Genomic DNA, 25,939 nt, shown 5'->3' with positions numbered 1-25,939 from the left:
TTTTAAGTTACACTGTAAAAAATATCGATAATTTGAAAAGTCTGCAATTATATATAAGTACTTTCTCTATGTAGATTTACCTTTTTCACCTTTTCTTCACTCCTTGATACCTTGTGCTAAATTATACCTGTGTACCTACCTTAAAATTTTAAAAGCGTTTTTTATTCCTTCTAGGTGTTCGTGTATACGCAACAAGCATATCTACGTATCAAAGAGCGGCTAAAGACTCGTGGTGTAGCAGATTTATCGAATATCGAGTTGAGCAACTATTTTTCGCCGTGGTACGCGGAGCACATGGGCTCGATACAAGCAGCGAGCGGAAACCGCACCGTCGAGGCTTGGGCGGTAGAACGGCTTCGAAACCAATACTACATTTTCTCATATGCCAGCTTGCTGAAATTACACGGTGATGCGATGTTGCTAAAGCAACTGGACGGTTTGTTGGAGAACGAAGCGTTATTACAGCTTCAACTGAAGACGCTCGCGCCGATCTTCAAAGATCCTCAACGACGTGAGTGGTTCCTCGAGGTGATCGATAATTACTTTAAGTTATGGGAGGTGAACATGTGAAGTAGAACGAGACATGTCCCGAAAGGAGAACATTGATACACCTCCGTTTCACTTACGTAAAATTACGTACCGGTATGATCTGTACGTGGAAGACCACGCGTATACACGTACGTATTTAATTTAGAAGACGTCGGCCGATGACTTCGACGTGAAACAATCATTCGTCGTTGTGAAACGATTCCTAGTGTTCGAAGAGTCGTTAGTCACGGTCCGCTGGAAGTTCACTATTGTTTCTCCGTCAAACGGATGCTAGGTTTTCATAGAGAAACGCCCAACTACTATATTATTATTAAATAAGTATTTATTATATTATAATCGATAATAGAAAACATTTTTATACAAACGTTTTAAATATATATGTACATCACAAGCAATTTTCGTTAAAGTGACTGAAAAATGCGCGACGTCCTGCTTCCATGTTTGTCGTTTCGCTTTTGATACCGGTTTAATAAATTTATGTTGCATTCCCGTTTAAGCTCTTCAAGGGCGTAGCGACAAACGCAGAAACAGAACTCGTGACCTTTTTTCTTCTTTCTCGCGTTGATTTTCTTCTTGAGCGTGTTCGAACTTTGATAAACCGATGTTTTTAAAAATAAATCTACACATTGTGTATTTTATAATACGTTCTATCCTTACGAACTTATGGACGTTACCGTTTCTTTTTTTTTAATCGAAATGAATCGATATGAGTATCGAGTATAAAAGAATGATTAGTTTGTATGTTTCGTACAAACGAGCAAAAGTTATTTTATTGGCACGATGGAACGACTGATGAATAGAACTTATAAAAAAAGTCAGTTTATTTGATCTTGTTAGGCATTAAATGTTATTATATCTTATTTTTATGCTTGCTTATCTTTTGTCTTTCCTCTTAAAGAACGATAACAATAAACGTAATAAAAGTGCGAAACAAGTTCATTAAAAAATTCCAGAACGTTTAAATGTTTTTTAAAAGAAAATTATTTGATCGAAGATTAAAACTACACCTAGGTGTATTGTGAAAATTAGTATTTTTATACAAAATTCGATTATATATTCTATATTCTGGAACTGACTTTTGAGCTGACGAAAGAAACTTGAAGAATGCATACTCACTTGTTCTTATAAAATTTTGTAGATACACTAATATATGTAAAAGTTTCTATTGCTTATTAGATCGCATGTACAAGATACAATCATTTAAATAAACTGCGTTTTATTATGTATATACAAAATTTTATATAAATCGATGAATTCGGATTCTTCAAGCTTCTCTGCAAATTAACATATTGCAAACAAAATATAACGATACTTATGAACGAAGTTCTGTGTAAAAAGACAGGTTTCCTTTTTAAATTTCATCGTTTCTAACTTGCATGACATTCTTCTAAGGAAATGCGCAACAATTGTAAGTGGATTGACCTATCTCCAGAAATATTGACTGTGGTAAGATTATTCAATTCTATTCATATACTATATTAATACTTAGATTTAAAATTCGAATATCACATTGTCTATTAACAGTGATATTGATTTAAAGTCGAGATAAAAGAAAATCTCATCACTAGCTACGATTCGCTATAAATTCGTGAACGAACATTTGTGCATTAAGTTCAATCGGTTTTTTTAAAGGTGTGCAATTTTGCAGATGCTTGTTGCTCTCTACCTAATTTTCTTCCATTAACAACCAATATAACTGGAGTTTCGACGCGTATAGATTTGAAGTCAAAATCCTGAAAAAGTATATAGATGTATAACCGTTAATTTTAAAAGAAGCATATATATCAATACAATAATACTAACGTTATTGAGATAAGAAAACTTATGATGAATCACACATGGTTCAGGTATAGCAACAGAATCTCCTACGGTTACTCCACGACCTTTAGCAAGATTATATACTGTTACAGCAATACACATTTTTTCTTCGTCCACGAGACAAAACGCGCTAAAATATTGGATACGTATTTGTTAATCATGATCATAAATTACATTCATTGTTTGTTGTAATTAAAGTAAGGAAACTGAAAAAGAAACTTACAAAGGTACACAATCGGTGTCTTGTATCCAACATACTACTTTCCCAAATATAACTTTTTCTGGATTTAACCCGAGGACTAGGTCTTTAAGTAATACTAAATCTAATTTTACAGTCTTTTGGCCAGATGTGAAAGAGCCACCTTTGTATGGTCCCAAATGTTTAACATCCAATGCCTACATTTAATCAGAAACCTATAAATATGTATAGGTACCAGCATCATGTATTAAGTTTATAGAATCTTATAAAATGAAACACATCTTGAAATCACATTGTCATTATAAAAACAAATATATTATTTAAAAAATTTAGATACCCTTATCATTTGGTACAATCTTTTTGGTTTTACTCTTCCATTATTATTTACTGAATTTTGTACATCTTTTAAATATTGTAACAATTCATCCTTTTTGTTATGAGGTGTTTCCCATACTGGATCCAGTAGTATTGCCCTCTCAAAAGATTTTAATGCTAAACTATATTCTTCTTGATACTTTAAGGCCTATTGTTGTAATTTATTTACATGAATACCAGAAATTAAAGTTCATTGATATTGTAACGGAGATAATAAAATGCTTACCACTGCCTTATTGTGAAATAAATCAGGATTACTTCCTGCTACAATATCTTTTTCCTAAAAACAGTTCCAATATGTTTATTGCTAGCCAACGATGAAAGTTTAAAATTGTCATAATCTAACTTACTGCTTGTGTATAAGCTGACATGCAAAGTCGTAAAGTTGCAGGATTTTGTGCTATTGTAAAAAAGGAAGACAAATAAGCATTTCCTAAGATTGCCCAAGAAATACCGTCTGATGTATCAAGACTGACTGCTTCCTTAGCATATTCCACTCCCTTCTGTATATTTTGTATTCGTTGTTCAGTATTAGGGACTGGTTCTTGTCTGAGTACCATCGATAAATTTCTTAAGGATACTTTATTCCTACCCTACAATATTTATTATTGCATTTCAATTATACATTACACAATTATAAAGCAGCAAGATGGTAATGGAGAAGAATAAGAAAAGAAATTTTACATGGCGTAGAGCTCCAACAAAACAATTTTTTGCTTGTTGAATATCATCGTTTTTCCAATAACATTCTCCTAATTCATTCCATGCTTCTACTAAGTTAGGTTCTAATTTTACTGCTTTTGTTAATAACTCTTCTGCTTGTGGTATAAAACGTTCTGTAACATTTAAAGCTTTTCCTTTTAGGTAATAATATTTTGCTCGTGATCCATCAATTTCATATCCTTTACATTCGTCGAGTTTACTTAAAGTATCTTTCATTTCTTTTTCTACATCACCATTCTTTTTAATGGCTTCTTCGATAGAATGATTTTCAAAATAGTGATCTCGAAAAAAATATAAAGCATTTACTTTTTCCTAAAATAAATACATAAATAAGCGTCACAGAAATAGAAAATAAAGGTAAACGTAAATATAACGATGAAATCATATCTTTCTATAAATATTAAAGCTCGTTTACTAAATTACAAGGAAATGGAGGAAAAAGGTTATTTTCTGCACATCAATAAAGGAAAGAATATAACTAAATCAATTAATTGTTTAAGTTCTGTTATTAAAACGGTGTATATACCGTCAATGCTACAATGGGGTCTTCTTTAACAATGTTTGCGGATTTCGCTCCTGCAACCACTTTATCATCTATAATTGCGGACATTTTTTAAAATACTTTCATAAACTGCTTATCACAGTAATTTCATTGTGCGTCAGATACACACTGAGTTTCTACTTTTATACATAATTTACAATGATATACATGCGAACTAACGCTGCAACAGTAGAATACAATCTATCATTCGGAAACTGTCAAAATTTTAACGCTCGCAATACAACGGAAGAGGTTATATCGTAACATTAATGCAAACTAGTGTAAAGTACTATCCACAATAAAATTAAAACGATTCATTATCGATTGATTTATTCTCAACAGATGAAATCACAATTACTAAAACCTCAGTTCTGCAATATTACAACAATATCAGTACGATGAAAATAATACGTAAAAATAGTTTTCAATTTATGATTTTTCACATGTTTTTCACAAGTCTCGTTCGCATAGTTCTCCTAAATTAAATTTTATAGATGTAGTACAAGTATACACCGGGAGTGGCGCTACTGGCGCTTCTCCCACTGCCACCTGTCACGAACGTCCGAGTGTGACTAGTGCAATCGCGTACTCTGTGACCGAAGCTTCCCCAGAAGGCTGCATCGTCTCAGGATCGCCATTTTATGTGTTTGGCTCTGAGACTGGGACGGTGGGTGCGTGCGGTGCAAACTACAGAGCGTATTATCCGTGTATTATCCGCAAGATGTTACCCAAATACTTTTCGCCCGACATGTACAAGTAACGACAGGTGTCGGAGTGTGTGATCGGGCAGCGGAAGGCTCGGGCCGAAATGGTCCCGGAATAGTGAGCTGTGCGTGAGTGTGTTTTCATCGAGTAAGTGCGTCGCACACTGGCTTTTCATCGCTGTCATCAGTTTGTTGAATATCTGTGCCATTCGGAAAGTCACCTTTGGGTCAAATTACGGACGGCCTCTGGATTTCTTGCGACCACCCTTCGCCACCATCTACGATGAGTTCGCGCAACATACCCTCAGACAAGGTGAGTCTCTTGTCACTTGCTCTAATATGTCTACCGCACCCTTCCGCCTCCTCTTTCTCCTTTATCCTTCGCATCCAACGCAATCTCCTGTTACCGTTCGATAACTATCGTACAGCTACGTTTTACTTAGTCGTACTTTTATTCACTAAGTCACGGCCATTCGATCATCAATACGTAAAATTATAGCTGAATCAATGAGATGCCACTTCGCGCCTATCGGCCGCCTTTTTCCTCGATTAAATAACGGATATACAATATGCACTATACACCCTCGCACCAGCGATACACGTATCTCTTTTGTTTTTTTATTGTACTTTATCTGTTTCCTCTAACTTGTTTTACTAGGAGCTATGTATTTCGTTGAAAACTTAGAACTAAGATTTAAGCATGTTCGACTAAATGTCGAAAGTAAATCCCGCGCGGTAATTATTCGTATTAAAGAAATCGAAGTGAAAGGTGTTAGGAAGAGATACCACATACTGAAAAGGACGTAAGATCTTTCTCCATCATATTTTACGAAATATCGTATACGTAAATTTTTAATAATTTATCTTTAAACATTTATTATATACATGTAAATATACGAGACTACTGAAAAAATTATGAATCTACCAATTTGACTACCGTAGTAGGAATTTCAATGTTAAAACAGTTGAAACACCGTTGATCGATCGTTGATCGATAGTACGTACTTCGCGTTATAGGTATTTAAATGTATTTATTAACTTTATTCCCCTCGTATGGTAGTTCCATCGACTATTATCATAAACTTCCACCGGCGGCTAATTAATCAACAAAGGATTGTCTTTGATTGCAATCCTCGTCGTTGCAACGCGTTTCGCCGGTTTTCTTTCTTCTCGCGTCAAGAGCTCACGCTGCCGAGCCGTTCCATCCCGCCATCCCCCCCCCCTCCCTTCGTCCTCTTCCACAGCAATGTAAATTAATCGTGTCGTGAAAGTCGTGAACGTTCTCCACGCTTTGTGAATTATACACCTACCATCGCCTACCATCGTTGACGCGGCCATTCGTCGCGTTTTTTTACAAAGTTGTCGCGTTACTCGTACCAAGTGCACTCGTAGTCGGTCCAACGAGACTGTTTAATTGGCACCAATCGCATCACAGGGACGGCTAGAGCACTTGATGCGTCGCATACGCTGTCTATATCGAAAACGTAGTTTGAAGTCGATTCTAGAGATTTTTAAATTTTTTGTTTCTAGGGAAAATTGAACAGCGGGAGGTAATACACGTATGTAGTGGCCAGTCTTTTCTTTTTCATAGGTTACATGGTTGAAGTAATATTGTACATAAATATTTCGGAAGTTGATAGTTAATTTATTTAGTAACGTTGCTCTACTCAGTTTCTCTTTGTGTTTGTATCTTTTGAGATATTTCCTTCTTTTTTCGACATAGTTTATTTATAAAAAATACGGAACACAAAAAATAGTAAAATAATATTTATTGGAATATAACGTTGATTTTGTGAAATGGTACGCTTGAAGCTATTCTGAAGGATTTTAAGAAATTAGCGAAAATGTTAAGATTTCTTGAGAATGCGATATTTCAGAAAAGATTTTTGTTTCCGATACAATCTTCTCAAATTTCAATATCTGTCAAAAAATATTTTGTGAAACGAAGAAATGCAGAATTATTCTCTAAAAGGACACGAAGCATCTAAACACGATGACAATTGTCTTACGCAAAATCAGAACGTAGATTCGTATGTAAATATAAGCGTTCGCGCGAGCTACAAATTTCCAAGATAAAAAATGAATAGTTCCTTCAGAAAATTATAGAAATAATGGTAATTACTATTTAAAAAGTGTGATTTTTCTTATTAAATACTTTTATGCAATAGTTTGACGTTTACCAGAAAGTAAATAATAAAAGAAACTTAAAATAAACGCTTTCCTTTTAATAAGTTGCTATCTATGCCTGTCGGAGTAACAAATTACGCCAATTAAACGAGACTTAGTTAGAAAACTAATTTTACCCGACTTTCGAATGCAAATATCGCGGCTTGCGTAAATCGGTGTCCTTCCGTCTAATATCGATTCGTGTTCTTTCGCTTTTGTTTGGCGTTTCGAATCAAGACTCTCGATATTACTAAATGAAGGCTTGCGGGAAGGAAACGGAGCGCGTACAACCACGGGTTACTAAAGAATAGATCGACACACACGGCCTATTCCGCTAAAAATAGCGCACATCCAAAATTCAGTAGCATCGATGGTGTGTAAAATAGATGCAAATATTTGCGTGGCCCCCTTTTCCACCGAATTATGCACGCCATTCCCGGCTATTTTCGTGTCCCACCATAACCATCCCCTTGTTTGTGATTAATCGCCGATGCGGCGGTGTACACTTGGTCGTGCTCGACATGATTTCGCGCGGTTTCGTGTTCAGAGGTGGAAAGAAACGCCATTATCCGGTCGCGCCTAACGGTGTAGATTATATTTCCTATGTGTGTATTATCGAAAGACTGCCGCGATGATCGTTTCGTACCACCTATTGACAAAATCCGCAACTAATTGTATCTTCTAAATATGATATGGTAAATACCTTCTAAATGATATATGCATTGGCAAATCATAATTTATTACAAAATAGCTCAAATAGTCGAATGAATATTCTCACGACTAATTGTATCTTCTAAATATCTTCCCGATGATATGTAGACAAATTATACCGAGAAATTCGTCTATTGGGTTGGCAACTAAGTGGCTGCGGATTTTGTCAATACCACCTATTGACAAAATCCGCAACTAATTGTATCTTGTAAATATGATATGGTAAATATCTTCTAAATGATATACGCATTGGCAAATCATAATTTATTACAAAATAGCTCAAATAGTCGAATGAATATTCTCACGACTAATTGTATCTTCTAAATATCTTCCCGATGATATGTAGACAAATTATACCGAGAAATTCGTCTATTGGGTTGGCAACTAAGTGGCTGCGGATTTTGTCAATACCACCTATTGACAAAATCCGCAACTAATTGTATCTTCTAAATATTATATGGTAAATATCTTCTAAATGATATACGCATTGGCAAATCATAATTTACTACAAAATAGCTCAAATAGTCGAATAAAAAATATTCTCACGACTAATTGTATCTTCTAAATATCTTCCCGATGATATATAGACAAATTATACCGAGAAATTCGTCTAGTGGGTTGGCAACTAAGTGGCTGCGGATTTTGTCAATACCACCTATTGACAATATCCGCAACTAATTGTATCTTGTAAATATGATATGGTAAATATCTTCTAAATGATATACGCATTGGCAAATCATAATTTATTACAAAATAGCTCAAATAGTCGAATAAATATTCTCACGACTAATTGTATCTTCTAAATATCTTCCCGATGATATGTAGACAAATTATACCGAGAAATTCGTCTATTGGGTTGGCAATGGGTGGTATTGACAAAATCCGCAATCACTTAGTTGCCAATACCACCCACTGATAAAATCCGCAGTCACTTAGTTGCCAACCCAATAGACGAATTTCTCGATATAATTTGTCTATATATCATCGGGAAGATATTTAGAAGATACAATTAGTCGTGAGAATATTTTTTATTCGACTATTTGAGCTATTTTATAGTAAATTATGATTTACCAATGCGTATATCGTTATTTTTCGATTATTAGACTGTTACAGCGTCGTAAATGTTTGTGTAAAGTCAAGTGTGTATAATACAAATCGTTCGTCCGTACTTTGCGTAGCCGGTACTTAAAATAGACAAGAATTCCGGTAATTTATTCTGGTCTCGGTTGGCGATAATTGCAGAAAAATGAAATGGCAGGCTGTTCCGCTAGGCTGACGGCGAGTTTTCAATTAAGAAATGTTTTCCGCGGAGAATTGCGGGTCGTAGAAGCTTAGTTTCGTTACAATTAATCGTGCAAATTGGAATTCATGGCGAGCCACCATTCCAGCCCTGGATACCACCAGGACAAGCAACGCGACTCCTTTCACCCGCTATCCCGCCAAAGATACTCCGTCACTTAATTATTTCACCCTGTGGCCGACGCTTTCATGGGAAAACATTAAAATCTTCGCTTCTGCTCCGATATTCGTTAGTTTCAATAATATATCAAGATTAGGGTTCTCTTGCGCAATTATTTACGAATTAATAATATTAGCGAATTGACGAGGTCAACGTAAGTTGTGGGTGATGGAGATTTTTTTTTTTTTATTATTATTCCAACTCTTAGAAGCATCATCCCCTAAGTTTTATAATTAATTAAATTATAAGCTGATTCTTGAATATATCTCGTAATTTTTTAATTATATTTCTAATATATTTCGCGGTGTGTTTGGTAATATAATAAATTTCTTCTAATAATAAACGTACAATATCGTCTCGTGAAAAATAATGATGGATGATGGACCGACTATAATTCCCGATCCTTCGTTCGTTAAAGTTATTTGTCGTATGCGTAGAATTTATTAGGTTTGTATCAGGCCTTGTGAAATATGTAAAAGCATGTACATATGTCATAGTTTTATTTAAAACTCGACTCTCGACGGAAAATGTTATTCTGGTGCTGTTTACAACAGCTACCACGTAATATTTACGTCTTCGAATAGCGTACAATAATACAAGAATCCGATAGATTGATTCATTGTATAGGGTCAGCTTTATTTTTTCGTCACCTTTGAAATGTTTATTTTGTGGATTGATATTCGGAAGTTATGTTTACACGTGTATTATTCCTCTGTTCTTATACTCCAGTTTATCTTCCACATATCGTGTTTGTTATGGTCCTTTTGTCATTTCGAATTCAGCGGTTCTTTCATCGTCCCAATAAGCTATGCAAATTTTAAAACATGTAAACTATCCTTCTGTTAGCTTCGTTCTTCTTGAGGAGCTTTTCATTAAAAACAAAAAGATACAAAATGTGAATTTCCAACGAAACATTGAGAGGCAATTAGTTTCTGAAATATTTTTCGCAAGATCGAAGCAGCTTTTAAAAATGGAAAACTAATCGATTTCGAAACAGTTGTGCATTATATGACCAAAAAGAAAAAAAATGGTTCAAGTTTGAATTTGTATTAAATTTTCACTTTTATGGAGAAAAAGAAACGCGAAAGTATTCCGATTCAAAGGACAAGAGCAAATTCACCTTCGAAAACTAATCGATAGATTGCGAATTTTCATGTATTTACGAGAAGGTTGAGAATGCAAAGATATACAAGAAATTCACACGAGATTCAAAAATATATAAAACGTCTAAAATATATTGCTTCTTATAACATTTGGTAGATAAAATAATTTTCTACCTAATTCTCATTTTGTTTTAATTATACTCGCAAAAATACGAATTCCTAACAATATCCACAGTCTACTACTGATCGATCATTTATTTCTTTGCTAAAGACCGTGCGTTCGTTTTCGTATTTTTTAACTTATTTTTCCAAGCAAGCTCGTACCGCTTTGAAAAAGAAGACCACGCATCCTCGGCTTCCATTTACCGTAGGTGGCAACCATATTTAGGGTCCGACGAGTCTAGACATAATTGGTCAAAGCACCTAGAACGAATGAAGCGTATAACTTGTAACCACGAACCGGCAAACGAACCTAATCCGACCAATTTTCTCCTCTACGTCATTAAAATCATTTAAAATGATTTAGTTTCCAAGCGAGCTGGCTACCAATTCTTCCGTTTTTCGCTGAGTACGCTGCTTCGAATCGAGGTACGTGATTTATCAAGTTGATTCGAACGTCTCGTTTGGCATCGAGCTCGAAAAGACTCGAAGAACGCGTTCAGACGCGCCATTGTCGTGTGGCTATCGAGCAAAGCACGGTCAAGGTCGATTAAAGAACAAAAAGAATGTGTTTCTTTTCTTACGAGAGAGGAAAATGAAAAAAGAAAAGAAAGATAGGGCCGTGGCGTGGAGGATATAGTGGTACAATGAAAATGATGTATATATCTGCAAACTCATAGAATAAACCGGTGGCGAATGCGGTTTCCTCTGGTATAGTTGGTGCAAAAGATGTAATAGTATGGCCGTAAAATTAGGCAGAATTTAAAGTTTACGTGTTTCCAGCACCGAAATAAATAATTTGAAATATTTTGTGGAAGATAAGGGACTCGAGATTTTGACTAGTAACTATCTCTCAGCTTTTTATTTTTACAGAACTTAAAACAGAATTTGACTGAAAGTTACCTAAACCCGTCCAAAAAATGCTTCGTTATCAAATTTAGAAAATTGAACATTTTGATGGGTTTAGTAATTGGAATTTTAAAGAAGTAAAATCCTGGCTAATCGAGATTATTAACATATTCTACTGTGCACAGATAAGGTGACTGATAAATGGTACAGTTATATGATTACACGATCGTTTGTAGATTTATCGATTTCCAACTGTTTCCTTACGGATATAAATCCTCGTTTATAAATTTCATTCTATTCGTAAACACGCGTGCTTATTATTCCGATTGTATCGAATCTATAAAAAAAAACCCATTGAAACCATCTTTTTTTTTTTATGTAACCAATTTCTCGTTTCTTGCAATACACGCGATAATTCACGATCTCGCGTATACCTCTTCCGCCGATTATAACGTTTTAACGCTTTCTCCTCGTGGGAATATACGTAACTTGTATAGAAAGGCGAGGCGAGGAAGGAAATATGGGTAGAAAAAGATCGAGTTGTCCAACGTATGGAAAGAGACCGTCCGGCAAACGGATCAAGGCGAATCAGCTTTTGTGAAACGTCTAAATCGATTTTCTGTGTCGGGTGTGCTTTTCTTCTCTGAACTGAAAATGTGTGTCGGCCGTGCTTGCGGGCTCGTTTCCTCTACGACGAGCTGACGATTCACTTCGTCCTTCTCAGCGAGTCGAGGGCGAACCTTTTCTGGATGAAACGATTCGATGACGTTGGAGATGAAAGGCCGCGTCGTTCTAGATGGTTGCTTGATAAATGCTTGGATCGTTTTGTAGAATAATATCGGTGCATATGAGTAACTCCTAGTCGATTTTGTTATCTGGCGAAAAATTATAATCGTCGGTGAGCTACGTGAATTATTTCCAAGTAAATATCTTCTAAATCAGATTATAGAGGAGCTTCTTTTTTATTTCGGTTATAGAAGACACGCTGTTTTTGATATGTGAAAAATCGCATGAGTTTTAATCGTAAGTCTCGAGATGAATTAAAAAAAAATGTATTTGTAATATCGTCACGTGTGTTCAGTTTGCAACTTATGAACCTGATGTTTCCAAGCAACTCGTGGATTATAATTATAATAGGTATAGCTTCGTAAGATCCAATTTCATCGAGGTTCTTCTTATTTTTTTCAATGAAACTTTATATTTTGCATGTTACCCTTATGTAAGACATATGAAAATGGATACAGAGATTATATTATGATCTTCGAGTAATTTCGATATTTTTATACAAACGATACAAAGGTGCAATATAATTTAGAAAAGAAGTGGACAAGTATTAGGTTGTCCGAAAAGTTTCTTTCGTTTCACAAGGTAATAATAGATGAACGACAATTTCTGTTTTATATTATTTCACATTTCGTTCTATTTCTATTATTATGTTCGTGCATAATTCAATAAAGTAATATAAAACAAAAAACATTGTGCGTCTATTATTTCCTTATAAAACGAAAGAAACTTCTCGGACAACCTAATATAAAAAAAAAAAAGATGCCAGCGATACAAGTTGTGAGCGTTCCAATTTTGAAAGGATTTTATTAGAACACCTTTTGCGTAAAAGAATGTCAAACAACACAAGAATTGGAAAAGAAGTAGCTTCGTGTTTTCTCCTTACTGGCACGTTCCTTGTAATGTAATTGAATTTAAAAGTTTAATACAATGCATTAAACTCTGATCGATGTTTCGGGAGAGCAGTTCTGCATCCATACAAGGGAATAGAATGCAGTTGAAAAAAAAAATATATATATATATATATGTATGTATATATCTCGGCGTAATTGGAACTCGATCCACGCGTTTACGTATAATATATCGATGGTATCCGCGATTATAGGCAACGTATTGCCTTTTTTGAAAAACGCACAAATGCATTTCACGTAATGGCTGTACGATTTTCATCGGTGAATATTTCATAAAGCATCGAATGAATATCCCTGACAATAAAAATAAATGAAATACAGCACTATTTCATCCTTCTTGTGTTTCAAATTTCGTTTAAATCCCCGCCAAATGTTATTATATTTCTATTAGCGTATGCTGAAATTAGCAAACTTTGGCTTTTATGAAAGTAAAAGTTGAAATTGCAATTTTTCTTTGAACTGCAACGATCAAGATATTTTCAGATCGCTCGATAATTTGCAGTATCCTTTGGTTTTTGGAGGAAACAAATTTTCTGACATATTTTTTCGAGAAATAGAAATATTATAATTATGCCTCTCGTTTTTACCTATTACATGCGATCACTGCTGTTTTAAAAAACCTGAGAATTATTTGAAATTCGAATCTACGCATTTTTCAAAATAATGAAAGAGTTGGACGCACGCATAAAAAGCCCAGAAACATCATAATATTAAGCGCCGGTCACAGTTGTAAAAGCTACCAGAAAGAGAACGATAAAAATACATACAAAGCAGAAAATCCACCAGATATTCTGCTTTTGCGCTATTTCAAATTTATCCAACGAATCGTTGCTGTATGGAAGCTGCGTTCGATATGGCTGTTTCGTGGTTTTGTAACGTCGTTCTTCGACAATTTAGTAGTAAAAGAATAGCAAAAAAAAAAAAAAAAAAAAAAAAAAACAAAAAGGAAGAAAATCTGCCGAGTAATACCGCTTGCGCTAGGATGAATCAGCGTGATACTTTTTCATTTGAGTCGTTTTGTTTCTCGAAATTCATTGTTATTTTCGCCAAGGAATAATTATTAATTTTGTAAAGAGGAATATTCAAATACAAAGAGCGATTTTTTTATTCGTGACGAAAGGAAATAAAATATTGTGCTTTCGTTTGCCAATCTGAATTATAAACGGAAATAATCGGAAATTCTCTGTTAGCATTAACAATCATATTCGTGAAATAAAGCGCAGCTTTCACGGTAAAGAATATCGTAGATTAATTTCAAGTTTATTGTTTTCCTCTTCAAAATAACAATTTCAATAGCCTTATAGGAAAGCTGATTGTATTAAATAATACGATCTTCGAATGACCTCGTTGCTTAAACGTCTTTTCCAACAGGGGGAAATGGTTTCCTTACAGTCGCCTTTTATGTATTTCGACCAAGTTTCGAAAGAAAAGTCGAATAAATATTGGACGGTGCTTCAACTGTAAAACATCTAAAAGTAGATTCGAACGAGATCCTTTAGTCTTTCACGACCTAGTTAAAACTGTTCGAAACTTCTGAATATAAACTCCCGTCTCTTTTCAGAATAATTCAAATGTTACGCGAAACACTTTACCCCGCTTCAATCCACGATTTTTCAGAAACGCATAGGATAACAGTACATCTTCACGGTTTTAATAATACCAGCTGTATTATCGTAAAAATGTTTTAAAGGCTCATAGTTAATATCATATGACATATATTGTTTCAGTGTTTTTTATGGCTTAAAAAGTATGACAAAGAAAAAAGAAAATTTCGATTAGGTTTTTCGTTACTGCCAATGATAATAGCGACTCAACACCCAGCTTCTACTCGCTTCATTGTACGGTGACTATAGTTACCTACCAACTATCGAGCGTCTGTCTTATACTATTTAACGATTCTAATAATTATCTACCACCGAGGATTCTTTGCATGTTATAAGCAGACTGCTGATGTTTATGCATTATTGGGAAATTTGAGATTCCAGAAATCTACAGGGTGCATATAATATGCAAGAATATATGGGGTATTTAATATAGAACACTTACTATGGTATTTATAGTAGACGAAACAAATTTCTATTTAAATTCCACTTCTCTAAAACCAAACATACGATAATTATTTATTATTCACGTTATAGTACCATGCCAGAATAATTTACTTATAATTCTCTATGAGAATTGATTGTAAATTACTTCCAAATAAAAAAAGAAACTTCAATTATGTTCATAAAAATATAAAATTGCATAAACATCAGCAATCTAATTATAAATCATGATACTCGTCATACACATAAGTTATTATTTTATTTATCTATATTAAATCTCTCCTCTCCGAATCTGAAGATTGTTGACGATCAGTTGACGAGTGTTTCAAATATACATATCTCGGATACATTACGGATTTAAATTTTGAATCGAATCTCGAGTATCCGCGATAACGAAAAATTACCTAAAGAGGGTACATATTAAACGAAACATTAAGAATCGCTGCTAGGAGTCATACAATTTTCAGTATCTAGATGTTTGTAGCATCTGTTATATTGCATCTGTTAGATCGTAGAGTGTAACTACGTTGATAATTCCATAATTAACACTATGACGACCGATGATGCCACGCTAGCGCCATACGAATATTGACTACTAGGACACTTATATAAGCGACACATTTTGTGTAACATAGAACATAGTTGTTTTAATACTTGGGTGGTTTACAATTACAAGAAACAAAAGAGAAAGGAAGAAACAAATCACATTACATGCTGGGGGTCGCGGCGAACCGGCCAATAAGGTTACTTAACGAACTAGTTCAGAATCTATTTGCAAGAACAGTAGGTAGATCAGTTAGAATAAACATCGTTAGAATGTCTTCTAATACTGACAGACAGAAATATTGTTACTAGTTAATAATTTCCATCGTGTTTTATAACAAATGTGTTTACTGTTCGGAGGAGAGAGAATAAATTTTATAGAAATTGAATATGTATATGAAATGGTTGGTTAAACGTTCGCGAAGCCTATTTCTTGCGTCAATCATTCGTTTCAATTTGCCGGGTTGTCTAAAATAATAATTCTAATTATGTATTTCGAACGTTTTGCCATATCGCACGACTGCACGAAACGAATAATTAAAGTACGTGTTGCTGTTACTTGAAATATGATTAAACTAGTAACACAGTAATATACAATTTATATTTACACGTTTCGGCGAGCATGGAGAAAAATATGAATTAAGAAAACAGGTCAGAAGCTTAATATTAATTAATACGACATTCCTACCATGAAAAGATATTTTTTTCTTTAGAAAGAAAGAACAGGAAGGAATTTCACACGTCACGCTTGTTCTTTCCAACCACCCAGTACTTATTAGCGCGATTCAGAGGTAATTCACATCCTGGAAACCATTCAAAGTTCATCAAATATTAAATATTTTACTGGATATTAAAATCGTTCGAGTAAATAATCCTTTGATCATAGCGTCGGTCAAGTCTTTTTCTTTAATATCACCATGATTTCCATCCTCCCACTCGTGACATTTGTAAGCTTTGAAAAATACATCACTTTAATAGCGTAAATTCTATTCCGATCTCTGTGACTGAACAATGCGCACCCGCTTTTCTACTGAATACACGATCGATAGAAATTGTAGGACGATGAAAAGCAATCAACGAGTTCCAAATTGGTATTAATTATTTATGCAGTAAGTAGAGCAAGGTGCACGAATTTCGTTTCTCGAAAGCTTTTGTAACATTCACCCAGTACTAAGTCAATTTTTTAATTTGAATAAATTTGCATAATTATCTTGAAAGCTTAGTAACGAAGATACGCAATCAACGTTTTGTACAAGTTCATACAAAGTAAATAGTATATACGTATAAGGATGCGTTTTTTAATTGTTAAAAAAGCTGTTCCTTCCAATTTCATCGAGGTTCTTCTTATTTTTTTCAATGAAACTTTATATTTTGCATGCTATTCTTTTATGTAAGACATATGAAAATGGATACAGAGATACAAAATTATATTATGATCTTCGAGTAATTTCGATATTTTTATATAAACGATACAAAGGTGCATTCTAATTTAGAAAAGAAGTTGACAAATATTAGGTTGTCCGAAAAGTTTCTTTCGTTTCATAAGGTGATAATAGATGAACGACCATTTCTGTTTTATATTATTTCACATTTCGTTCTATTTCTATTATTATGTTTGTGCATAATTCAATAAACTAATATAAAACGAAAAACATTGTGCGTCTATTATTTCCTCATAAAAAAGAAGATGCCAGTGATACAAGTTATGAGCGTTTCAATTTTATAAGAATTTCGTCGCCTGAATTTTAGTGAAAAAATATTTATATCATTGGTTTTTATTTGCTCGAATGTTTTATTATAGAACTATACATACATAGGACAAAGCATATATCTATACAAGAATCTCGTACAAATTTTTGTATTTATGATATAGATGTGTAGAGCACATGATACCATCTGAAGCACCGCTGTGCATCCAACTCAGTTTTCTCCCCTCGCGTCATTCGAAAATTGATTGCCACATCTTGGTCCTTTTCACTTTCACTTGATGACTCGATGACGTTTCTAATTTCGTTATCGGCTATCTACATAGGGGAGCGAAATTAAGCAAACAAAGCCATTTTTTGATATAATTGCATGTTCCGATCGATAAGTGACGACCAGATTGCCACTTCGTGATGCAAAAATAGAAACAATATGTTCACATTATCAAAAGCAAATGGTAGAATTATGTACTTTAGACGTTGAAATGCGACTTCAGGTATCAAGAAATAATACAATGCGCTATTCGTGAAAAAAACAATGTTACAGAAAACTCAGGAAACGACGAATTCCTTTGTTCTTGCTGTCACTTAACTAGCAGCGTATCTATTTCTAATTCCAATTGCCTGTTACATGTTGCAGCACTTAACCACAAAGATTGATCAGGAGACGAGATATGTCTAGCTATTGTTAACTTATCGTTAACTAATTATTGTGTGCTTTTATATCGTACTTGTACCTACATTGTACTTCCAACATTAATGTTGCGCTAGATTATAGGATTATCAATATAATTATATACTTTCTCTTGGAATTAACACGACCTTACTGTACCATGTCCAACGTAACACGTAAAACCACCTATGCTAAAGCCAATGATTTTCTTGTTGGTAATATTTACTTTTGTATTTTAATAATTCACCGAAACAACGAAGCTTCGAATATTATAGAAACAAATGTTTCTCGATGCTAAAGCCCTGTAGCATGTATTTTTAAACTACGTATATCCATTTACTTATAATTTCGTATTTCATTGAAAGTTCGATTCAGATAAAAAAACATTTGAGACGCCTATTCGAGGTTATGCTCCAGTTACTAGAGCGCAAAACTCTACGGTTGGAAAACAAGGTCGGATCGGTCATCTGTTCGCGTAAACTTATTTCGTTATTTATAAAGCGCTCAACTCACTTCCAAAGTGTATTTCCCACGTATTAAATCACACCCTATATACACGAAACTTGTTGTTGTAGTCGTCCTTTCTCCCCCGGTTCTATTTTAACGTGGGTTCGCTTTCTTCTTCTTTTCTCTCTTTTCTTTTTTTTTTTTTTTTGCTCTGCGCACAAAACACGTGGCGTGTTTACACGCGTACTACGGAAAGCTCATTAATGGGGCCGTAGTACACATTCGAGAGGCACTGGTTCGGTGGCCATACAGTTCATAAGGAACCGGTCCTGTTTACCTTAAAAGCAAATAAAAACCTATCGCGGCACGCGTTCCTCGCGCGGAATATTCAGAACCGTTTGTCGGGTAAATATTGTAACACCTGCGCGCAGGTTGACAAAATAGTTACATGATCGGTCGAAATTGGGTCTCTCTCGACTCACACGCTTTGTGATTCGTCACAATAATGTAATGGGTTTTTGTGTACATATGTGAGAGGAATGAGACGATCGTATGTTATAATATAATATAGTAAACTTAATTATGTGAATTTGGGATATACTGAATTTGGTATATTTGTTTCGTATATCTTAGAATATCTAGATTATCCAGATTGTTTGGTAACAATGTTTACTTTTACGAAATATTTGTAATCTCTGTTAATATCACTGTGTTATTCAATCACACGTTTCATCTACAAACCGATAAAGTAGCATTTTATACAGGAATTATTTTTTAATATTCATGTTACTTTCATGCATAAATTTCCAACAATTCTTACCAATCTACCGTATCTTTCTACCAATCAATGCTTTATTAAACATCGTATCTATTCAACGAATATCGTAATCTATTTTTCCACATAAATCGAGAGCACGGAATAAAGCTAAAAGTGATTTTTTATTATCAAAAAATTACTTTTTTCTCTCCATTACGTTTATCTCCATTTTACTCCTAGATATCGTCTAACTTAATTTAACGTTAAAATGTCGTGATATACGAAGGTTTAGAAAAACATTCATCGTTTTTGATCGGTAAATATCGACTTGCTAGCACGAAAGCTATTGCGTGGTAATGCAAATTTCGTGAGTTAGGTCCTGTGAAATTCATGATACGTTAAGCATACATTGCCGGACTACATTCAACTGATTGCATCAGGAGCATATTCTCGTATCACAATTACCAGCTCAATTCGTTACCACTACGGGTTGTTCAGCGACGGACAGGTGGATAAGCAAGTGGTATTCGCGATCGTTTTCGAACGCGATAATATCCGATCTCGTAACGCTGCCGATATTTCTCCAATAACAGACTGGCACAATGAACCTCGAAGATCGTAACAGATGTCATTCAGCTGGCGAATTTTCTTCCTACCAACTGTGTGTAGTAAAAGCGGAGGAAACAATTGTACATTATCGTGACTATTCGTTTCCGAGTTGGAAACACGATTCATAAATGTAGTTCACAGTGTTAACATCTTCATAGCAGGTTAGAGAAAAATATCGATTAGAGATTAGGTATTTCTTGCACTTTTGTACAATGTACACTGGCTGTCGAAAGTATGCAGAATATTTTCCTGCATATATCGCGTATATTATACGTATAAAACATTTGGAAATTTCGTCAGCTATGAAACCAATTGAAAAAGATATATATTGTCGCTATGTATTATACAGGGTGGGGGTTGATGTCGAAGTTCAACCGGGCAGAGGATGAATCTAGGTAAAAATAAAAATAAGTCGAAAATATAGAATAACATTTTTTCATAGAATCCATCTTTTTAGAAATTTTTTTTTTAGAAAATCGAGTTTTACATATTTGTCAAGTATGCTTTAACTTGACTAGATACGAGTGAACAATCAACAGGAGATTGTTATACGGGTGAAAACAGGTCAAAAATGTAAAATAAAGTTTTTCCACTGGAGGCCTCATTTTCAGGAAAATAAAGTTTAACATAATTAAACACAAGTTTAATTACGAATGGTCCATACGCTCTCGTTATACATTTTCAAACTTATCTCTCTCGAAAATGAAGCATCTTGTGAACAAATTTTATTCTGTATTTTTCACTTATTTTTAAATGTAGTTTAAACCCCTGTCGATTATTTATTCTTTTTTAGACCGAAATTGACCAGATTAAAAATATTTAAGCGTACTTGTCGAACCTTCAAAGTCGATTTTCTCAAAAACGAAACCTCGAATGAAAGAGTACTATACCAAATTTGTTTCTTATTTTTTTACTTTGTATGAAACAGTTTGAAATTTCTATTGGCACTATAACGAGACCCGATTGCCATGATTATATTAGTAAAATTTGAAACCAATCCGAAGATGCGTACAGGATTTACAAGATATTTATCGCAAAGATATATTTAATAAAAAAATTAATACGCGGAATGCACAATTGTCTTAAACGCATAATTAGTGCTAAAAAATAATCCAATTAAATATCGTGGCTTATTAATACAAGGAATAATTGATCGATGCTTTGCCGATTCTCTGTGAAGTATAAGTTTTGTAGTAAATAATTCGGAACTTCTATAATATATACATTTTCAAGTACGTTTTAAAATTAAATAATGATTAATTATAAATATAATTAAAAATAATTATATATATAATAATACTATTATATATATATATATATATATATATATATACATATATACATATATATATATATATATATATATGTATATATGTATATAATCATCCGTCGTGTCTCGTTATGGAACTCATGAAATTCCAAAATGTTTTATATAGCACACAATGATACACACTCGTAAAAGATTTCTATAAATGCGCAAACAATTTCTCGTGCTACCATACAGTATATCATGGAATGTTACGATACTTGAATTCCGAATTTTATCGCACGAACGTGTTTTTCGTATTCCGAGAATGAGATTCGAAGAGTCGAAATAAATATTCGAGCAGTACAGAGGAACGCAGCGTGCACTTAGAGAAGCGCTGACGTCAAGCACAAAGTCTTTGTCTGGCCAGTTCATCCGCCTTTCTACGTGTCTCTGTTTTCCCATCCTCGCTCTCCCTCGCTCGGTTCTTTTCTTTTGCTCTTCCTTTTTCTCTGGTTCTCGCAGCCGTTACGGTTACCGTTTTCTGTGGAACCACGCCACGATGAATCTTCCTCTGACCTCTCTCTCTTCTTCTTCTTCTTCTTCTTCTTCTTCTTTCCCTCCCGTCATTATCGTTTGCTTTGGAACCTTAAGTAATTAATAGCATAACGGAGATAACCCTTGTTTGTTCTTGCCAAGCATTTCGCTGTACTGTGTTACACTTTGAGGAGATTTCGCTTGGTATTGCGTGAAACATATTTTATACGTATGTAAATAAGAGCATACACGAGTCAGATTATAATTTATTATTTATAGTAGTTGATTATTATTATTGTTATTTATAGTGGTAATTAATTAGTGGGAGAATCATTCGAAAGGCAAAAAGATTTTCGGTAGCGAAAAGAAGTTATCAAAGATGTAATGAATTAAAGATAATATAAATATGCTAATTTTCATAATCCCCAAATTATGTTTTGAAATATTTCCCGTCATAATATTAAGATATTAAAATTATCTTAATAATTATACGCGTCTTTGGTTTCCATAAAATTGTCAATTTATCAACTATGTTTAAAAGACGTACATTTTAGCAGATTCCTTTCGTTTTCAATCGTGTTATATTAAAATCCTCCTCCTGTTTAGTCAGAAAGTAATTTTAAAGGACGTACATTCTTGTGGCCCTAGCAAATTCTTCTCGCTTTCAACTATGATATATTAAAACCCTGCTGTTTAATTGTAATGTGATATTAAAATAAAAAGTCAAAGAAAACGTAGATACTTATCACGTTCGTCTGCTGTGTTTTCTACACATAATAAATAATAAAATATATCACTGTGTTGGTAGTAATCCCATAGAAAGGCAGCCAATATCGCTTCTAGTTAGCAATTCATCGATAATTTTCTTAAAATTAACGTACGTACACTTTGTTAAAATTCATGTATCTACATGTATCGCAAACTAACTCAAATATTTAGACACTTTTCGGAGCTATTTGGAAACCGTATTGCTCGACTCCATAAATTGAAAAGTACAGAAAATCGATGATATCGGAAAGATGCCTATTTAGTTTTAAATTTACCTTATTTACCAATTTACCATCGTGTACGTCATTTTCTAGCGATAACTGGCCCTGTGGAAATAAATCATTCATTTCTAGAAAATTAAATATTAATGCAGCGCACATGTAACTAAATTAAGGAATAAAGAAAATATGAAGTTTCCCAGACTAACTTTAACGTCTACATATGAACGGTAGTATATTTGGAGCTAACCTCGTCGATGTCTTTCCGTATTTCTCCGGCCATGTGTTCCTTTGGCAACTAGGTTAGCCAAGATTGATAGGGAGGCGACATATAAACACTCTCGTATCTTCAGGTTATAAGTTTAAAGCGAAGGGAGGTCGCGGCTCAGACGTTACGGCTTGGCAAGCAATTTACGAGGGTTTTTGCTTGGAACGGTTTCGCGTCCGCGGTGCAAAACCGCTCGAATTTCGCCCACTGTGTTTCACCGGCGTTAGGTACCCGCATTCAGAACAGCCGTGAGATAACCTAAATTTCTTCTTTCACGATCTTCCATTTCTCTGGTATTTACGGGATACGCCGAATTATCCCAGCGAAACGTATTTTTACCTCGTTCTCCGGCCAGAATTTTCAAATTTAATACCCGCCGAGTTTCGTGCGTAGTTGGATTAAAAATTATGCAGTCGGAGAAAATAAACGAGCTGCGATATTTCAGGTGCCTGAAGAGCTTGACGCATGGCCTATTATCATGAGAGTTAGCGATAGCTAATATAGAACTTTCTCTGTGATGTTTATTTCAGCGGTGGCTTGGTTAATTTGATTCGGAGTGTGTTCCAGGGTTATTTATCGATAGCACTGATTTCTTTTCTTTTTTTTTTTCCTACGTAAATTATGATGGAGCGAAATGGAAACTCGTTTTAGATAATAATTATAGACGTCTTACTCCAATATTAGATGAAAATGATGGCTTCGTGTTTATTTTGTGCCAACGATCAAAGTGGAAAAAAGTCTGTGATTAGCGATTAGAGTGATTACTAGTGGCCTGAGGGGCAAATTGAATGTTCGTGGTTAAAAGTTGACGCGTTAAGTACTGTCTTCGATGTATTTATACGAGTAAAGCAAAAGAAGAAAAAAAAAAAAAAAACAAGCCAAATAAGGACATTGAAAACGCGTGACTCGTAAATCGATCGAAACGTGCGAACTTTCACGTACGCGGTATTACTCAATAGCACGAGCAGCCATTAGTAAACGGCAGCGATGCCGATTCTGTTGTATATACACGAACGGTAAAATGACTCGTGGTAACGTTTTCATTGCCACAATTCCACGGAAGTTTTTCTACGCTTTCGTAAAAGTGTACCTGACCGCGCACAAAGAGAAAGTGTACGGACTACTTGCGCGGTTCTTGCGATATTTCGATTCTTATCCTGTACGTGGTCCGATTACTTTATTATACGTAATTACCTAGATGTTGAATTACCTAGGCGAAATATATTAATTTATAGAAGCATGGAACTGTGAACAAAATTAAGGTAATATTTGAAAGAATCAACGTGCATTAGATTTGGATAAAAAGGAAAATTTCAAATAATTTCTTTCGCATTATTTCAAGTTTTGGTTCGAACTACAGAATTTACAAATTTATAGAACCAAAGAATTACGAAATATCAAAGAATACTTTTAAACACGGTAAAAGGGGAAATTTACAATAAATTTCTTTAATATCATTTTCGGTTTCAGATTTATTTCATTTTGGAATAATTTCTATTTCTTCCTAATTTACTAGAGCTTCTGGTCTTATTAGAAATATCTAGTAAATTAGAAAACGTGCTTTGATCGTGAAAATGAAATTTAATTGTGTCGCGTCTTCTCGTGTAAATAATGTTCGTCGTCGAAAGTCGGAAGCTTTCTATTGGGATAGTCTGATTCTCATCCGATATTATATTATCCGCGTGGAAATTGAATCTTTGTGTCACAGGTAGCAAGAAGTTACGGCTTCGTATACCTACCCGTGAAAATTGCTAGCCAATATTCGAACGTTTACTTAAATGGAAAATGCCTTGTGTCTAGGGACAAACATTTAAACTAACTAAATAAAGTTACGTGGTAACGGCTGCATTTGTTCGTAAAATATAATTAACGAAACATCTATTAGACAACTTGATATTGAATTCTTTTTAATATTCTATATACCTACGATCGATTGTATCGAATTAATTCGAAGCATTTTTCACTAGAAATATTATTATAATCGAATTCTCTCACGTTTTCTGACGTACGAAGAATGAATTATCGAAAGACATAGCGCGGAAAGACTCTTAATATTCTCCTATTAAACTTTACATATTTCGTTATGTTAATGAATTTCTTTGCTTGGATAAGTCATGGCCGATCGCGTGTATAATTAATCTACGGAATAATTCATCGTTTATTCTTCTGTCTGTATCTATACGATTTGGATTTTGTTAACATCGTAAATGATTTATAAGAAATACATTTCCCTTTTTTCTTTTTTATTGATCGTAGTCGGTAACGTTTCATTCTTGGCTTTTTCCTATCATACGATAAAATGATAGAATACGTGTAGCTCGCTGTAATTGGGATTAGAGAGAAAATGGGGACAAGAATAAAAGGATTAGAAGCGGATGGGGGCTGGGTGAAGGTAATACTGGTAAAACCTGTACTTCTAACGCTTCTAACGTGACACATGATACGTACGTGCACGGTATCATGGATTTCACATAGGTCATCGATATTACGTAATAATAAGTACTTGTGTAAAATATTCGATACACCCATCTTAGGATTTCTGCTTTTTTGTATTCATTTTAAAATTTCTTGTTTATATTTCAACAAGTCACCGTTGATTTTTGTTTTGTTATTTTTGAAATCTTTTATCAATTCCTCTATCGTAATTTGTATCTATCGTTAAAATTATCAAGTATGTAGTCTATGTTGCAATTGAATGCAGTTTTTATACAACGCACCATTAAAGTACCTTTTTCTCGACGCATGTTCATTTTTATTTATAGATGATCATACGTATAGTATATTTCTCTCTACATGATGAATTTTTTTTAGATTAAGATATTTGTAAGTAGCATGTTGCGGAATCGAAGTATTAGAAATATAATTAGAAAAATAATTAGAAGTTTCAACTACAGGAATATTGGAAAACAATCATGTTCTTCGTTAATTACAATAATACAATTGCGCTAATTATCATTAATCGGATTAATCTAATTACAAACTACGTATTTTAAAAACTTCCTGACAATCAATTTTCTACTTCATTTTACTGTTTCCTTGTTGTAACCTTCGTCAAGCTATTAGCAGCCACGTATC

General features: G+C 34.2%; 3 protein-coding genes across 6 annotated transcripts in view; 2 read left to right on the top strand and 1 right to left on the bottom strand.

The window, feature by feature from the left end:
• The window catches only part of LOC132915200 (torso-like protein), a 34,424-nt gene extending 31,251 nt beyond the window's left edge, over window positions 1-3,173 (top strand). For all 4 annotated transcript variants that reach the window (XM_060974935.1, XM_060974929.1, XM_060974950.1 and 1 more), the window contains one exon: window positions 175-3,173. In XM_060974935.1, the coding sequence (XP_060830918.1) occupies window positions 175-570 (396 nt within the window). In that variant the 3' untranslated portion in view covers window positions 571-3,173. The remainder of the gene's footprint in view (window positions 1-174) is intronic.
• Window positions 854-4,676, bottom strand: LOC132915127 (tetratricopeptide repeat protein 5-like). Its single transcript, XM_060974822.1, has 8 exons — window positions 4,191-4,676; window positions 3,626-3,976; window positions 3,292-3,534; window positions 3,168-3,221; window positions 2,904-3,089; window positions 2,591-2,763; window positions 2,353-2,497; window positions 854-2,282 (listed from the first exon to the last, which is right to left on the bottom strand). The coding sequence occupies exons 1-8, from the start codon at window positions 4,272-4,274 to the stop codon at window positions 2,163-2,165; spliced, it is 1,356 nt and encodes a 451-aa protein (XP_060830805.1). The 5' UTR covers window positions 4,275-4,676; the 3' UTR covers window positions 854-2,162.
• A 104-nt stretch (window positions 4,677-4,780) lies between these two features.
• LOC132915254 (ubiquitin-like protein 3) overlaps window positions 4,781-25,939 on the top strand; it is a 114,449-nt gene continuing 93,290 nt past the window's right edge. The window contains exon 1 of the mRNA XM_060975071.1: window positions 4,781-5,222. Coding sequence (XP_060831054.1) covers window positions 5,193-5,222 — 30 coding nt within the window. The 5' untranslated portion in view covers window positions 4,781-5,192. The remainder of the gene's footprint in view (window positions 5,223-25,939) is intronic.

This window comes from Bombus pascuorum, chromosome 1 (assembly GCF_905332965.1).
Source record: "Bombus pascuorum chromosome 1, iyBomPasc1.1, whole genome shotgun sequence".
NCBI lineage: Eukaryota > Metazoa > Arthropoda > Insecta > Hymenoptera > Apidae > Bombus > Bombus pascuorum.
This window is presented reverse-complemented; position numbering and strand designations above follow the sequence as displayed.